General features: G+C 39.0%; 1 protein-coding gene across 3 annotated transcripts in view; it reads left to right on the top strand.

Annotated features, from left to right (window-relative positions):
* Positions 1-18,529, top strand: part of ADARB1 (adenosine deaminase RNA specific B1) — a 70,638-nt gene that overhangs the window by 40,930 nt on the left and 11,179 nt on the right. For all 3 annotated transcript variants that reach the window (XM_072341728.1, XM_072341729.1, XM_072341730.1), the window contains 4 exons: positions 3,490-3,658; positions 4,073-4,221; positions 5,153-5,321; positions 15,333-15,514. In XM_072341728.1, coding sequence (XP_072197829.1) covers positions 3,490-3,658; positions 4,073-4,221; positions 5,153-5,321; positions 15,333-15,514 — 669 coding nt within the window. The remainder of the gene's footprint in view (positions 1-3,489; positions 3,659-4,072; positions 4,222-5,152; positions 5,322-15,332; positions 15,515-18,529) is intronic.

Here is an 18,529-nt window from a genome sequence, read left to right on the forward strand (position 1 = left end):
GTTTGTATTCTAAGTCAACCAGTACTGAAGTATATGCTACTGTTTAATCTGGAATGTGCACTAAATATAGAAATTAAATATTGGCTACAGATGATTAGTCTGTTTCTGGAGTTGCTATCTTCTGCATAGTTGATACTTCTGAGGTAACTCAGTCTACAAAACAGATCTTTTTGAAGTATTTTTTAAAATGAAGTATGGAACTTTTTGAAAGTAAGTCTAAAATACATTTCGTCACATTGTTCACAAAGATGGCATTCTTGTTTTTGGCATATTATGTAAGATACTATGCTTGTTTTCCAAGTCCTTAAAATTCTGCACTTTGTTTAATTAGTTGTGCTGTATTTTATTCTTAGTGCTTTGTGTCTCGGTTGTTCTAGTAAAAAAGAAAGCAACTTGTGTTTCAGCAGCTGCATCTACTGTGCATGTCTGTGCATGTGCAAACAGCAATACTGTCACAGGTCTCTGACTGCTGTCCTGAGACAGCTCTGCCAGAACACTGAGAACAGTGAATCTTCATCCTAAACTGACTGATGTTCATTCTTTTTCTTCAGTCCAGCTCATCCTTGACTGGACATTCATTTTGTGCCTGTCGCCAATTGGCAATTCATTTTGTGCCTGTCATGAGGTGCCTCCACTTAGTTAGTTGTACAAGTCAGACCAAGATCACTGATAAATGTGCAGCCACAATTCATTTGGATGGCCTTTATGCAGCCATGTGCTGTGAGCTTTTTTCTCGTTCTTTTGGTTTACATGTTGACTTCTATTTTCTTGGATAGTAGCATCCCTTTCCTATTCTGGGGATATTTATAGGGACCTTTCAATTTCATTTCTGAGGTGTGAGGGTGCTAGTTAAAGTAGAAAGTAATGCATACTCTAGAACAGGGAGTGTGACTTGGGGACCTTTGGCCCAAGCCATGTTGCCAGATATCTCTGGCTGGGTTGACCCTGTCCAGCAGCCAAACACCCACCCAGCTTCTCACTCAACACCCTCTCTCAGGGAATGGAGAGAAGATGTAAGGAAGGTGAGAAGTCTTGAGGGCTGAGATAATGATAGCTTAGTAGGGAAGCAAAAGCTGCTTCTAGAAGCAAAGCAAGATAAGGAAACCACAAAATTACAAAATGGTTCTGCAACATTGACTGTTGTAGAAGTCTGATAAGTATGACTGGAGTAAATGCTATAGTTCTGACCATTTTTGATCAACTGCACCACTCAGCTTGCAGATGAAACCAAGCTGAGTGATACAGTTGACATGCTAGAGGGAAAAGATGCTATCTAGAGGGACATGGACAGGCTTGACGGGTGGGTCTGTTACAACCTCATGCAGTTCAAAGCCAAGTGCAAGGTCCTGCATCTGGGTAGGGGCACTCCCAAGCCCAAATACAGAGTGGGTGGAGAGCAGCCCTGAGAAGAAGGATTGTCCATTGATGAAAGCCTCAACAGGACCCAGCCATGTGCACTTGCAGCCCAGAAGGCCAACTGTGTGCTAGATTGCATCAAGAGAAGCATGACCAAGGAGGTGATTTTGCCACTCTGCTCTGTGCTCATGAGACCTCACCTGGAGTATTGCATCCAGTTCTGGAGCTCTCAGTGCAAGAAGGGCATGGAGCTGTTGGAGCAGGTCCAGAAGAGGGCCACGATGATGATCAGAGGGCTGGAGCCCTGAATTCAGAGGACTGAAGCTTACTTCTCTAACATCCCTAGTTTTCATGAAGTATAATATGACCCATAAAAGCAAGTGGTGTGTTTTTAATACAGGTCCTTAAATGTAAGCTTGTAAAAAATTCTGCTGTCTTCTGGATGATTTAAAAGAAGCCCTGACTGTGGATGTGATTGTTTTCTATCGCTGCCTTTATACTCCAGGTAAATTCCAAGTGTATGTGGAGTAAGAAACCAAAATACTTCCTGAACCTCATTTGATGAGAAACTGCTAGAGAGGAAATGGCTCTGGGAGATGTTATAGCAGCAGCCTACAGGAAAACTGGGAAGGGTTCTTTATCAGGGAGTGTAATGATAGGACAAGAGGTAACAGTTTTACTCTATAAGAAGTGAGCTTTAAATTGGGTATAAGGAAGAAATTATTCACAGTGAAGTTGGTGAGGCACTGGAACAGTCTGCTTAGAAGTTATGGGTACCGTATCCCTGGCAATATTTGAGGCCAGACTGGATAGGGTTGGGCAACCTGGGCTGGTGGGTGGTGCCCCACAGGTAGGGTTCCCACCCCATGACGGGTTGGGGGCTGGGACTGGGTGAACTTTTAAGGTCCATTCCAACCCAAGTCATTCTGTGATTCTATGGTTCTGTGATTCATAACAATGACCTATCTGTGAAGAACATGCTGTAAAACTGTATTTCTTTTCTCTTTTTGTAAAAAATTTCATTGTACTTAGCAGGGTTTTATTGTATCTGTGTCCAAAATTATCAGAAAGTATGTTTGCCCAAAGAATCAAGACTTACTTAGCTTACATGCAAGCACATTTTAATTAACTGAAGAACGAGCTTTACATGGAGTTAGAAACGGGCTTCTCATAAATAAGTTCAATACCTGGAGGATGCCTGGACTCCCTTAAACAGCTGTTCTGTGTTGTAGCAATGAAATGGCTCCCCACTTCTCCTCTGCCTGAAGGAGATGGGGCAGCTGGCCTCATACATTTTTGTCAAGGCTGTACTTTGATGAATATTTATTTCATAAGCAGTGAGAGCTGGTAGGGCTGTCCATTTTATGGTGTTATTTACTTTATTTAGGTGGATGCAAGGTGGATGTAAGGCTCTGATCTATCTTTCTGAATTCTTAATGGAGCTGACTTTTTTTTTTAGTTTAATGAAGATAGTTGTTTGTATAGAAAACACAGAAAACATTTTTAAATTCTATTGTGCTGAATTATTTAACACCAAAGAATACATCTCAAGAAGTCCTGTGCTGCTGATAAGTTCTGCAGCAGCTTAAGCACTTTCTTCATTCTCTAGTTTTACCTTCCATGTTGATGGCTTAATACCCTTTCATTCTGTGTCTTTTCTTAATTAATGCATTTCAACAATAAATTTCTAGAGTTGCTGTGAATATCTGCGTATATGGCCAAAGTTACATGCTATAAATCAGCTGATTGTTTGGGCTCAGATTAAAAAAAAAAAATAAAAAAAAAATAATCATCTTTGGAGCTTGAGCTTGAATAATAATTCGTGAAGCAGTGATTTTTCACTACAGATTTTCAATTTCTAACTAATCCACACTCCAAAATGAAGAACTGTCAGGAACCATAGACCATACTGGATAAGTCTGTGCAAACCAGTTGGACTAGATGATCTTGTAGGTCTTTACCAACCTTGTGATTCTATGATTCTATGATTGCTTTTAAGAAAGAAGCATAAGAAAAATTTTTTTTTTAAAAAAGGAACAGAGTAAAAAAGTGCCTTGTTTGTGTTCTACAGGAAGTTCTCATCCTAGATTGTTTGTGATTTTAACTGTATCTTCTAAAATGTTGTTTTTCCAGGTACAGATGTGAAAGATGCTCTGGTAATAAGTGTTTCTACAGGAACAAAATGCATCAATGGTGAATACATGAGTGATCGTGGTCTTGCATTAAATGATTGCCATGCAGAAATTATATCTCGACGGTGCCTGCTTAAATATCTGTATACACAACTTGAGCTTTATCTAAGGTAAGCTTATGGGAAGACAAGCTGGATCCATTCAGCTGAAAAGCAGTAAAAAATGTATCTTTTAGTAATTTCAATGTGAAACACTTGTTCTAAAGCGCCCTGCTGAAACAGACTGATGTATAAAGTACCACTTGTTGCATTGGGATGTTTAATTGACAACTCATGACCTTTACCGTAAAGTTTGGTATGAACAGAACACATATTTGGTTCACTGTCAGTCCTGAGAAGGCAAACATGTAGTTCAAAGTCATCTCAAGTGGTCTACTGTGTGATATTGTTTTGTTTTCTGAAAAGTCTCCAAAGCCCACTGTGAAGAATGTAAAGGGCTCTCTATTTATCTTCTCCGTTGACTTTTAGCTTATGTTATTTATGTATTAATTTTCTTTTTGACTTAAACTTTATTCTCTGTTTCAGCAATAAAGATGATCAGGAAAAATCCATTTTTATCAAATCAGAGCGAGGAGGTTTTAAACTGAAGGAGAATGTGCAGTTTCATCTTTATATCAGCACATCTCCTTGTGGAGATGCTAGAATTTTCTCACCACATGAAGCAGCACAAGAGGGTATGGCAGCAGTAATATTTTAGTGTTGGTGTTTAAAGTATTATTTGAGCACGTGGAAGTGACATGGTTGAAATTCAGACGTCTTCTTTCCTTTTAGTGCAGATGTGTATTAGTCAAAGTTCTGAGCTGTTTGTATTGTATTGTAGAATTTATAGACTGATCATCCACATGGTCCACATTATTGGCCTTCCAGTATTCAAAGGGAGCATATAAGCAGGAGGGGGAACAACTGTTTGCGAGGGTGGATAGTGATAAGACAAGGGGGAATGGTTTTAAACTGAGACGTGGGGGTTAGGTTGAATATTAGGAGGAAGTTTTTCACCCAGAGGGTGTTGACGCACTGGAACAGGTTGCCTAAGGCGTCTGTGGATGCCCCATCCTTGGAGGCATTCAAGGCCAGGCTGGATGTGGTTCTGGGCAGCCTGGTCTGGTGGCTGGTGACCCTGCACGTAGCAGGGGGTTGAAAAGATGATCATTGTGGTCCTTTTCAACCCAGGCCATTCTGTGATTCTATGATTTTATGATTCTGTGGTCTTCAAGAGGCAAAGATAAGCCAGTGATTCAGCAAACATAAGCAAAGTGAATCAGCAAGCGTTCTTACAAAACTAGTCAAGCCATCTCAGTGTTTCTGTTTTTAATGGTTGTTCTCTATCCTGATCTGTTAATTGACTTTATTGTAATATTAAAATGCCCGAAACAGTACTTAAGAAATTTCTGCTGACTGTGCTTCCTGATGGAAAGCTTGGTTTAATTGCAGTTTTAGAAGACATAATGTTTATTGCTGTAACTGAAGTGTAAGGAATGATAGAAATTGTTATGCAAACAGCAGCTATGCAGTCAAATGACTTTTATAGACTCTTCTCATTAATTCTGTATGTAAAATACTTTGAGAATGTTTCTTGGTTGACTGTAAGTAACTTTTGTCATTTAGATCAAGGGGACAGACATCCAAACCGCAAAGCAAGAGGACAGCTACGAACGAAAATAGAATCTGGGGAAGGGACGATCCCTGTGCGCTCTACTACCACTATCCAGACATGGGATGGAGTATTGCAAGGAGAAAGGCTACTTACTATGTCATGCAGTGACAAGATAGCAAGGTGAGAGACTACTTTTCTACTGTTGCCTTTTATTGCTGAATAAGAAAGGAGGGATGCATGGCAGCTATAATGAATGTGCAGGTTGTTGATTGCTTTCATTGCTTAGCTGTAACATGCCTGTAATTCCAGTGATTCTGATTCCTCACCAGCAGTTGTTGTCAGACCTCCTGCTGGCTTCAGAAGTGAGATGAAAACATCTGTCATTTCAGGTACTTCAAGTCATGACAGCTTTCTTTTGTATTTATATCACAGGAAAATATCGGAGGAATTCCTATTCCCCCTGGTCCAAACACAGCATTAACAAAAGAGTGTTATAAATATATTACATTAGTTAAATTTGAATTAAATCTTCTGATGGTATAAATACTTGTATATCAATGGGACATATATATTACATGGACAGATTTAGATTTATGCTATTGTAATAGAGAGAGTATATATAAAAATAGAAATATATATAAAGTGTGAATGAAAAAAAAACAAAGTATACTTTATAGTGTACGTATATACTTATGTATATATATGTGTCCAGTTAATTGATGAGCACTTCTAATTTCTAACGTCACAATCATTTGAATATTAGTTTCAATATTTTATCGTAATTAAATATTTTGTTTCCAGTGCAAGTACTTTTATTTATATTTTATTCAGTACCTCCTTTCTGGTCATTTGGAGAGGCAAATATTGAGAGATCGAAAGGCTTCTTAAAAATTGGTAATGGGCAGACGATAACCCACCAAATTTAGAAGTAGTTTCCTTAAAAAAAGCATCAGAAATCTACTAGAGTTACTGGAAAATTGTAATTTTTTTAAAAACGAGTCTGTGTGTGCAGACTCTTTTTTTCTTGTGAAACAGATAGGAAATACCAAGTTTTTTGGCTGAATATATTTCAGTTGTTTTGTAAGTAAAATAGCTGTGCTGTTCTGTCTAGTCACAGTCTGATGCAAAATTTATTAAGCATATTTTAACACAGAAAGACATATTTGAACTATAATTATGAACTGCATGCACCAAATTAAAAAAAAAGTACAGGGATGAATTTTAAATAATTGCTTTTTTCCTCTAGTCTTGCCTAAAGTGAACACCATCCCCACTGAAGAAAGACATTTTACTCTAGTACAAATCCCTCTAACGTAAATGATTAAGGCCTTTCAGAAGCTAGGGTGGTAGGCTGTTGAAAAGTAGTTCTACAGAAGTGACACTGAAATTTTTTTAATAATATTTTCAACAAATCACAAAACAGATTTCCCAGCTTCTTATCAGTTACTTCTTCTAACCATCCAGTGTGGCACTCAAGCTGCATTCATTGACTTCTTTTATCACTTCATCATTGCTGTTAGTGAAAGTAAAAAAAATGAAGTCAGTTATTGAAGCTAGAACACATTTGACTATTTTGTTGATTTTGTGTGATGCAGAACAGAATCCATCTCTCGCTTGCGTAGCTAGCTGTCACCTCTCCTTGGGGCTAATGGGAATAATTTTGTTTGTGCCAGTGAAGGAAGCAAATAGAACCCTTTGACACAGAACAAAGACTGTATGACGGGTAAGGAGGCCCAAATTTTCATATTCTTTTTTTTCTTTACTTTTTTTTTTTTTTTTTTAACATTTCCCTGACACTTATGACCATGTTTTGTACATTTGAATTTGAAAGAATGCATTGCTTTGTAGTTTCCAGCAGTCAGTACTCCAGAACACACCTGCCCTGTGTGCTTCCACTGAGGTTTCCCAAAGGTTCACAGTGCCAGCCTGGAAAATGTATGGATAAGTACTGTGTGGAGGATTACATAGGCAATCCAGAGCAGGAAGACTCTTTCTGTATGAACAGCCATATATGTGTGGATTATATGCATAACCCAAGCTATTATTTTCAGCCTCTGAATGCTTTGTTAATGTGTGCTTTCCAGCACCCTCCTTAGCTTGGTAGGAAGATCCAATGAACTTGCAGATTTTTGCTAAGCTTCTTTATCCTGCAAAGAAGTGCTAAAAAGTAGAATTTCTCCAGTGATTGCTGCTCATTACAATGATGGCAAAGCCCACCATTAGTAATGGGTGAGATCTAGTGCAAGAGCATCCTGGGCTGACTGTACATTGGCAGGCTTAGCCATCTCCAGCCAGGGCTTGTGTTGTGCCATGGGCTGAGGTAGCACATGTGAAACAGCTCTTGAATCTGCTGCCTTGCTCCAGCTAGCTCAGCTTACCTCGTTCTTCCTTAGCTGTGGCAGATACTCAGCATCCCTTTCTCTCCCTAAGTAACCTCCTGAAAGCACTTTGTGCTTGTGTTGGAAGAGGCAGGAAAAAAGAGAAAAAGTTAAGAGATCGGTATCTGTGCTTTAGGTAGAAAGAAATTAAGGGATGCTAAATTCTAACTCTTAATGATTTCTCCAAGTAAAAACTCTGGAAAACAGCAACAGGCCCGTGTGGATAAAAGAGAATGTACTCTAATCTGAATCAGGAGCATTCGGACAGGATTATCCTGGTGTCTTGGTGACATTTCAGAGCAACTTTATTCTATGACAAGAATACCTGTTTGGTGGCATTATACGCATGCATTTGTTTTAAAAAATAGATCCTAAGCTTGTTCCACAGTACTTCATTATGCACATTTTTGTCCTTTTTTGGTATTTTTTTTCCCTACATTCATTTCAAGCTTTTTGGCTTCAAATAGTTACTTAATTTCTCACAAAACATTCAAGTTATGGTTTGCTATCTTGATAAGAAGAATTAAATTCCTTTTTTTACCCTTTTTCCTTGCTAGGAAGGCTCTGGGATTTGAGAAGTGGTTTAATTGAGAAGTGGTCAGTTGTGTAAAGGGGAAGTCATTGGTGGTCTTCTATCATAGAAGAGAGAAAAATATTACTTCTTGTTCTGTTGTGCCATCATGTACCTGCGTACTGACTTTGTTTGGTGTTATTTACAGCGTCTTGTCCAAATGGAAGTTTGTAACTCTCTTGCTGTTTATTCCCTTGATGGCTTCTCCTTCTTGACCCCACAACCTAGGTGGGGACTGATGAGGTCTCACAAAAACAACTTGAAAATTCTCTGTGTGCTCACTAGAGGCTGTATGTTCAGCAGCTGCCTATCCAGCTTTTTTTGTTTCAGAGTTATTCTAAATGCAGAGCTCCATGGCAGATCTGGTATGCTTTCTGAACAGCAATCGGAAGAATGTTTATTCTGAACAGATCTTAGTCCAAGTGGCCGATTTGAATGACTTACTTTTGGTATGTGATGGTTGTGCAATGCCTAGATTAAAAACCTCAGAGCAAGAGGTAGGAACAAATCAGAGCTGTCTGGTTGACAGCCTAGATGTGCAGCTGCAAGTGAAGATAAATATTATTGTCTGTAGTTGACAATTTGATCTCAGGATGAGTAGAAAGATGCTTTTGAGAAGTGCTGCTGTCAAAGACCGTGGACTTGTTATGCTTATTGGTCTAAATTGTGGTGACTATGCCACCTGAAGAAAAAGACTGGCTGCTCTACATGAAGATGTTGCTGCCAGTTGATACAGCGGCTCAAGGAAGGAAGACTGATCATAGACTGAGTTAATCTTTTCAGAAAGCAAAGAGAAATCAGGTTTACACGTGAGAGGTTAGGTGAAGGAAATCAGCTCTGCCTGTTCCATCTGCAGGGAACAGCATGTAAGTGGTGAATATATAAGGGCTGCTCCAAAAGTAATGCTTACTTTTATGATGTTGGCGTACAGTGTCAGAGGCACGATGTCAGATGGTGGTTGTATGGCAGTAGAGGTTGAACCTTCCCACCAATATTCTGTTACATTTTGATGCTGTGTGACAGATGGCAGCAGAAGGGTATCTGACATGGTATATGAAACAAGGGTGTGCTATTAAATTCCTCCTTAAGGAAAAAATTGCACCCACTGACATTCATTAATGCTTGCTGAATGTTTATGAAGACCAAATGGTGGATGTGAGCACAATGAGGCGGTGAGTAGTGCACTTCAGCAGTAGCAACTTCTGGTGCAGATTTTGACACGTGGCATTGCAGGCTCTTGTTTATGGCTGGTGAAAGTGCATAGCTAATGGTAGTGATTATGTTGAAAAATAGTGTTTTGTAGCTGAGAATGGGCTCTATCAAATAGTGTTACTGTGCTCTTTGTAGCTGTTGTAGTTTCTGTGGAAATGATACCTGTAAATAAATGCAAGGTGTTCAGCAATTAATTCAAGCTCATCAGCAGAACTGTTCTCTCGGGAAAGTTTTTATTCCTGGAGAAGGAGGACATCTGGAGCCTAAAAAGCAAAGTCACCACATTGTACCAGCTTTGAGAAGGAAGTAAACTGTACCCTGCTAGGCTTGATAATAGGTGCCATAACAAGAACACAGCGCCAGTTGAAAACCTAGTCAACAGCCATATACATTTGTATGGCAAAAGAGGGTGATGTCTGTGCCTTTGAATGAGACACAGGCACTATAGAGCGATAGTAGGTAATAAAGAAGGAAAATTGGCTCACCCCTTTCAACAACCTGTTGATGCTTGGGTGCAAGGTTACTTCCTAGATGAGGTAGAGGACATAGCAAAATCTTGGTGACAAGGAAAATCTGTTCTTCAAATCTCACTTATACCTAAGTGTGCACGGGGAATTCAAAGCTGTAGAGTAAAGTACAGACACAGGGTGGCCTGAGCTGTGCTCCCAAGGAGACAATTCAGCAGCACTTTTGGATTGGAATAATTTTTGTTTGCATCTGAAATTTTTGAGGTAGTTGAACCTTTTTATGCAAAACAGACGCTTATTGTGAAGCAGGATTTCTGTGCAAGAAATTTCTTCATCAGAACAGATAATCTGTCAGTGCAAATTTGATTTTAACTTTTCAACAAAATAATAAGCCTGATACAAAGTGAGAGATGTACATTATGCATTATTTCTTCTTCATAGCAAACAGTGAATATATGAATGCATATAAAATAATAGTGAGTTTAGAGAAGAAAGACAAATATACTTATTGTAAGGATACATATAATGTGCAGGTCAGGCTGAGCAAATTGTTGGTCCTCACACAGTTTGCTGCATCTTGCATTATCTCAGCAGAATGACTCCACTGAAACTGCTGAGATTATCTATAGGAAGAAGTTTCATTGGTTCAGTGCTTGCTTTCTTTCTAAAAGCTATCTTACTCTAAGCTGACTTTGGGAGTGTGCTTTCCATGGTGTATTTTCTAATGGCAAAAGAATTCTAGGAGCTTACCACTACCTATGCTCAGCTGCTGAACCTCCCCTGCATGCTGCCTCTCTGCCATTTTTTGTGGAATTGTGCTGTAAACTAAACAAAGCTTTCACAGTACAAGGCCAGGGATGTTTCAGTGCTGTGACACAGCACAGCTGTGGCAAGCCACAATGCAGGGATAGGACCTGATAGTGCTTTTGTGTTCTGACCTTTGAAGAGTCAAGCTGCTGCTCTTTCTTCTCCTCTTTTCAGAGTTTTTGCACTTGACAACCATCTCATTGACAGAAAGCTGTTCAGTCAAATAAAAATGGCCTTACTTGGATACTGATACCATTAACTGTAATGAGACTGAGACAGTTGACTCAAGTAGAGACAGCTCTATTTAAGTGTCGTCAATCTGTAACTAAATCTTGTAGCTTGTGCTTTGTATCAGAATAAAAGCTGGTATTTAGAATGTCAGTTTAGCTTGTAATTTTATAAAGCTTGTGAAAGAGAATCTTTTGATTCTTAAGGTAACTTTAAGTCAGTACACTATCATCTATCATTTATATCATATGAGTGAATATCATCAGAATATGCTACAGAGGGCATATCTTTTATACTCAGATAGACAGGCTTTTCCTGCAAAAAGTTTTACGTGGGAGGATGTCTCTGTGCCTGCTGAGGCTCTCTTCTTCCATGAAACTCTTGTCTATGAGCCTGTAGACATGTCAGTATTTCCATTGGCATAATGCAACAGCCAGTTTCTGCTTAATCTTGTGCTTTTTTTTTTTTTTTTTTTTTTTTTTTTTTTTTAATTGTAAATGTGGTGCTGTTTTTCTGTTTTGATGTTAAGAAAAGGTACTGCCTAGGTCTGGTTCACTCTGCTCTTCTGAACAAAATTTGGATGCCGGATTAAGTCATTTTCTGTGGAAGTTTTATATTTTTGCCCATGGCTGCTGCAGAAAAGATTTCAATTACTGAATTAGTGGTGGAGAATTTTCTTCCATTACCCCTTTCTCAAGCCACCAAACCAAACTGTTGTACCTGAGCACTGTACCATGGCCAGGATCTGCATCCAGTCTGCTGCAGTCTGGTGCTGCAGTGTGGCATCGCTGTGGAAAAGTTGCTTTCTGTGTTAGCAACTCAGCGTGAGCACTAAAAGATTTGAGTTTGCAAACTTGATTTACGCAGCTTCTGTTACTCAGCTTTTTTCTCATGCTAATTATATACTGACGTGAAGAAAAAATCGTATTTTTAAATGTTTCACTGGCTTGGTAGAAAAGGTAGAAAAGCTGAATTTATTAACATTTTTTGTAATAAATCTTGCACTCTGTGCTCTGCACCTCATGATTTAGAGTGAACCTATGTAGAATTTAGTCCATTCATTTCAAAAGAAATTGTGGTTTTAGTGAATTTTAGTGCTAAATTGATAACTTTTGTTGACAAGTGTTCTGACAAGTCCTGCTTGTGAACTGGGATGAGACAGTTTTACCATGTCAGGTTTCAATAGACCTGTGGCTGTTGGAAAATCAGTGCATTGTATTGTTATAGCTTATTCTCAGTATGTATCTGTCTGTAGAGGAGTTTTTAGTGCATGTACTAATGGGAGCAAGAAATTATTAGCCAGAAAGGAATACAGCTAAATAGGAACAAGAAAATCTCTGTGTAATCCTTCCTTTCTGCCACTGTTGCAATGTATAGAACTTGTTTTAAGTTTTGTATTTATCTGAGTCACTACCAGTTTCTAAAAGAATTATGTATTTCTATAGATAATTACATATTATTTCATTGAAACAATTGAAATTTAAAGCAAATTTTATAAATTCAACCCCAGCCAATAGGTTTTAAGAGCTTAAGGCTTTGCACATATGAATGTTTTCTGCAAACCTTGTACTTGCAGCAGGCCAGTTGCACTGAATCCAGTAGAGACACACCAAGGTGGTAGAAGTGATAAAGTTCATTCCAGCAAAACCAGAGGCATGGGCATGTTACTACAGGATAGCTACCGTAGTACAGCTGTCATTTTCTGTGCCAGCCAAGATCACTGGGTGTGGGAGGTGGGAGGAAGCAACAAAACACATGCTCTAGAAATACTGAACATGGAAGCCAGGCAGAGGATCTGGCAAAAGTTTGATTGAGGGAGCCAGAGGTATACTATGGCCTTTAAAAAATGTCTATCCATCACTCAAATACTGTTTAGGAAAAATAAAACCTGATATGCCTAACCAAAAGAAGCTTAAACTGTATGTCTGTAAACTTCAGATGCAACTGTGAGAACCTAATTTGCAGTGTTTACTCTTGATTTTTTTCCAGATATTTCTTACATAATATCTGCCTGAGTTAGTAGTCCATATGCTTCTCTATGCTTCTTGTAGGTAATACTGCCAATATCAAGACACTATTGCAGTTTATTTGGCACTTGAAGTACCTCTGTGCTTATAAAACTCTAGTCATGGCAAGATCTGTAGAAGGGTGTCTAGATTCTGGGAAGTAATAGTTTTCTCTTGATACATTTAATCTTATGTTTGACTGTTTTGTGCATTTTCACCATCACAAAAGATAGATTTTTATTCAATGTAATATATGTACCTTATTTTCTGTTAGTACGGTATTTTTATTCATACATTAGAGCAAACTTTTTTAATGACAGGTGAGTAAGCTAATGCACACTTCTTCCATTTTCATCCTCAGTAAAGATATGTAAATAAATTGTTTCATTGGGGTACAATTTTTTTCTACTCTTTTTTCAACATTTTGCAAGCCAAAATGTGTAGTTCCATCTTTCAAAGTAATGAAGCAGTTGTAATATATACAGTTACTAGCCTGAACTGATGATGTGTAGCCATGCCATCCCAGGACAAAGTACAAGGCACACTGTTGACACACTCCTCTTTTCTTAGGGATACCTTGTAAGACAGTTTAGGGCATACATTTTGTTAAGGATGACAACCAGTCCATCTGAGCACAAGAACTTCTGTTATGCTATTTTTTATTTTTATTTTTATTAAACTCCAAAACAAACTTGCCTTCTGCTTGTGTACCCAGTTTTCTGAGTGTTGCTGTTGTACTCAGTTGAACAATTTTAGTAGTGCCAAATTGTTTGCAAGTATACCTCAGAAGAGAGTACAGTGGAAATACTCTATAGGAGACTGAGGTTTTAAAAGGTGTTTCATGTGATAGTCACGTACAGATTGAGAGCTAAAACTTGATCAAATTAACACAGACACAAAAGCTCTTCAGGATTTTGCTCTTATACATGTCAGATTCCTGCTGCCAGACTTGGTCCAATGTGGATCACAATTATGCAGACAGATTTATGGTTGGAATCTATGGAACAGCTAAAGTAGGCCAAGAGTATATTTGCCTGGAGATTGTTTTCATCCTGCTCATGAGTATTGCAGCCAAGTACAAATATCCTCCTTGGAAGCAGGATGCAGACAGTTTGGTTAGGATTTAAACAACAAGCTTTCCTGTACAATGATGAGGTACTGAGGTCTTGCAGTTGCAATGCTTACATTCTGGGATGAATAGTTTGTCCGCTGCCAGGTATCTTGGAGGCACCAGCTACTGTTTGTGACTGAGGATCATAGAATCACAGGATCATTAAGGTTGGAAAAGATCTCTAAGATCATTTAGTCCAATTGTCCACTTAACACCAATATTGCCCACTAAACCATGTCCCTAAGTACCACATCTAGACATCTCTTGAATACCTCCAGGGATGGTGACTCCACCTTCATAGACAGCCTGTTCCAGTGCCCAGTCACTCTTTCAGAGAAATTTTTCTTAATGTTGATGTTACAGTTTGGCTTTCTCTGACTGAATGATCCTGTCCATCTCCTGCATTAGGCTGCAGCTGCAAAATGAATCACCAGACATGTTAGCACAGAAGTAAGGTAATGGAATTTGTTCCTGAAAAGGATTGCTTGGTTGCCTTGCTCAGGATTTTGCTAAGCTGATCTCTGAAATTCTGTCAGGTGTCATAGCTATATTACCGTAGTCATGTTCTTTTCAAGAAAGGAAGGGTTGAAAGTCCTGCAGAGAAAGACCTGGGGGTTCTGGTGGATGAAAAACTGAACATGAGCCAGCAGTGCGCTCTTGCAGCTCAAAGGGCCAGTGGTATCCTGGGCTCCATCAGAGGAGAGGTGGCCAGCAGGGACAAGGAGCTGACTATCCCTCTCTACTCTACCCTTGTGAGGCCACAGCTGGAGAACTGCATCCAGATCTGGGGCCCTCAATACAGGAAAGATGTGGAGCTGTTAGAGAGGGTCCACAGGAGGGCCATGAGGATGATCAGAGGGTTGGAGCACCTCTCCTATGAAGACAGGCAGGGGGAGCTGGGCTTGCTCAGCCTGGAGAAGGCTGCGAGGTGACCTCATTGCAGCCTTCCAGTATATATACTGGGGGTTATAAACAGGAGGTGAGTCAACTTTTTACAAGGGTAGACAGTGAAAGGACAAGGGGGAATGGTTTTAAGCTTGAGGAGGGAAGGTCTAAATTGTATGTCAGAGGGAAGTTCTGTGCAGAGAGAGTGATGAGGTGCTGGAAGAGGCTGCCCAAAGAGGCTGTGGATGCTTTGTCCCTGGAGGTGTTCAAGGCCAGGTTGGATGGGGCCCTGGGCAGCCTGGGCTGGTGCCAGATCTGGAGTTTGGTGGCCCTGCCTGGGTGGGGGGATAGAACCTGATGATCCTTGGGGTCCCTTCCAACCCAAGCTATTCTGTGATTCTGTGATTCTGTGAAAGTCTGGTCCGTTGTGATTGACTGCTGTTATGTCTGGCAGATGTTTCTTGTTCCATTAAAAAGAAAGTTTTTTGTTTTGTTTTGTTTTGTTTTGTTTTTCCCTTCCTCTTAGGTGGAACGTATTGGGTATTCAAGGAGCCTTACTTAGCCTCTTTGTGGAGCCAATTTACTTCTCTAGCATCATCTTGGGGAGTTTATATCATGGGGATCATCTATCCAGAGCCGTATACCAGAGGATAGCAGAGATAGAAGATCTACCACCTCTTTATACACTCAACAGACCTTTACTTAGTGGCAAGTATCTAATGGAGAGAGCCGTACCGGTAACTAAGTCTGTTCCAGTAGCATTGTGATTTTGCAGTTCTCAAAACCTTGGAAATTAAGTATTGTGAGTAAACTGGTTTCTGGTTACAACACAGAAGATGCAGTGTAAACCTAGTAGGGATACACAGAGATACCATAGCAAAAACCCGTCGTCAGTTAAAAGATGCCAAAAAAAGCCAAGGTATGAACTGAATGCACTTTCACGTAATTGCCATCTAGATTGTGCCTTAGCAATAGGTGAGACAAGTTGAAGGCCCTGGCTCAATGACACCTCTTATTATCTATGGGTTAGTGCCTTACCTCTCACTTTCGCTTCTCTTACAGTTGCAGATATTTATTTATTGAATAGCTACATCATTTATCAGTTTTCCAAGATAAAAATATTTGGCTCACAATCTTGAGGCCAATACCCAACTAAAAGTGGATGAAGGGACAATCTCAGATGTCACTGATTGTATTTTATTTTGTTATCCATCGTTGCAGAATTAGCTTTAGTGAGGACGGCACCCAGCTTGTTTGCATGACCTAGTTGTGACCATATTTTCATTTTCACTTCTTAGTTAATGCACAAATGCTGCATTTAGAGCCTGCTGGAATGTCCCTGAGAAATATTTTTATGCCTTCTTAAGTATTAGCTGACCGACAGCAAAACAGCCAAACCTAGCAGGTATCTAGCAGCTGCCTTTGAAACTTCAAGGATTATTCTTTAGCACTACACAGATTCTAGACTCTAGTGGGGCTGGGAGTATTTGAATTAATTTAATAAAATAATAATTTGAATAATTAAAAAAGGAAAGCTCTAAATTGTCTTAAAGAACATATAACAAAAGCTAATTACAGTAATGTTGTAGAAGCTTTAAAACTGAAATCTCTTATACTTCATAACTTATATCATGTGCTTATAATACATTGTGTGCATTACATTGTTCTGCAGAGCCAGGCTTTTGTCATGTCTGTTTATTTTCCAGGGAAAAAAAAAAAAAAAGAAAACATCAGCATTTTAAAGCATGTTTAAAGTTCGACATAGATTTTAAAGATAAACATAGGGATCTTGTCACATATTTAATTTATTTCATAAGGATTCCCTGAACCAAAATGTACTATGATGTTGTGACATGAATATCCTTACAGTAGCAAGTAAGTAATAGAGACAATGTGCACAGTTCCAAATACTCAGTTGACCTACATTGACCTAATAGCTGTATTGACCTATTAGCTGATGCGTGGAGTGCTGCTGATATCTGATGTCTGGGAATTTTAAGAAATTTTTCAAGACAGCAAATTTGGAGGGCGGCTGTTATCTTTTTCACAACATATAAGAGCACCTTGGCTTTGTAAAAATCTTTTCTTCTGAAAAAGTGTTATCATCTGCCTGTCGCAACATAGCATCATCTGTTTAAACAGTTCAGCCAAAACTCACTGGGCAGTAGAGAGAGTTCCAAAGTGTTCTCGGCTGTTGAGTTTCATGAAAATGTATGTCTCAAAATGCACAGGAAGCTTGTTTGAGTGGAGACACTAAGGAGAATTCATCTGATGATGTTCCTTCTACTGGATTAGTCTCGAAAGCCAGTTTTCTGATCTATGATGCTGAATTCAACTGGGGCCTAAGCATAGCTACACATCTACTTGACTCACATATTCACAGTGCATTCTTACACAGAAATAAGCACTGTGGGAGTACCTCTCCCAAATTCCAGTCTCTCCCTTATTTGCACAAGTGTGGAATCATTACTTATTTTTAACAAAGGAGTCAGCTAAAACAGGAATAACTGTTCAGTTATGGCATTCTGTCTTTCCCCACTGTCTCCCAACTGGTTTAGCTGAGAAAACACTGTAAAAACTATTCTTTTTATCTCTTATAAGACAACTTTTATATCTGCAGGGATGGTTGCGTTAAAATGAAGTTACCTACTCCACTGGTAAAAAGTAATCTTTCATCAAATGTTCTTTCTTTCTTCATAGGAGATTTTCTACTTAAACATCCTTTTTTTCCATTGAGTTAATTGGAAGCATGCATATCAGAGCAGCAGTTTTTCACCTGAGAGCGCAGGAAACCCTTATGTTGGCAGAAAATTCCTCATATGTATTACCAGTTATTTATCTATAGTGAATTTCATCTGCCTTGAAGAGAAGCTCCAGCCTGTCAACGTACACACATTCTTTTGCAGGCGGTCCAGATTCAAAAACTTAATTCGTTTTTTTTGTGTTCAGCAAGATGTTGACAACCATGGAAGGAATTCCTAAAGATTTTAAATATTCATGATTCACCAGTTTTCTGAATGATTACTATGTTTGCTTTTTAATTTTATTGAATTTGCTTGTTTGTTTTTTACCAAAAAAAAAAAAAAAAAAAATCCTTCAGCAGAATCTTTGCTGATTTCTGGTGTTTTCTGGTCCCTTACCATCTCTTTCACTTTGGTGTTTTAGCCCCTTACCTTCTTAGGATGAAGCTTGGTGTGAGCTCTGTCAGGCTTTGTTAGTATGTACATGCTGGCCTAAAGAAGTGGTGACCTTTGATTTTATTAGACCTGGTTATAAGAATATCCAACAAGAAGTTCAGAGCAGTGTTCTCTAAAATGTCGTAGTTGTAGCACTTTTCACAGGAGAATAAAATATTTTACTTTCTATTCTATCTTTCCCTCCCATTACTAGTTTCAGTTTGTTGTGTTGCGTTCATGTCTAGCTTTTGAGAGAGAATATGTGATCCTCCTAAAGTACTGTCAGATGCTTTGCTTTTGCAACCTTAGTTTCCTATGCATTCTGCCTGTGATCTGCCTTCAGAAACTCCTTTGGCATTTTTCCACAGTTCATGGAGATAACTGCTGCTTACCAAGGTGTCATCTAAGTATATTTGAGATTCAGAGTCATTTTTGTTTGCTATTACATCAAAATAGCCTAAGAAATGCAGTCATGTAACTGCTGCTGAAATATATTGCATGCTGGATGATTGAAAATCCCTTCTATACAGCCTCCACTGTGCATGAG

This window comes from Excalfactoria chinensis, chromosome 7 (genome assembly GCF_039878825.1).
Source record: "Excalfactoria chinensis isolate bCotChi1 chromosome 7, bCotChi1.hap2, whole genome shotgun sequence".
Taxonomy (NCBI): domain Eukaryota; kingdom Metazoa; phylum Chordata; class Aves; order Galliformes; family Phasianidae; genus Excalfactoria; species Excalfactoria chinensis.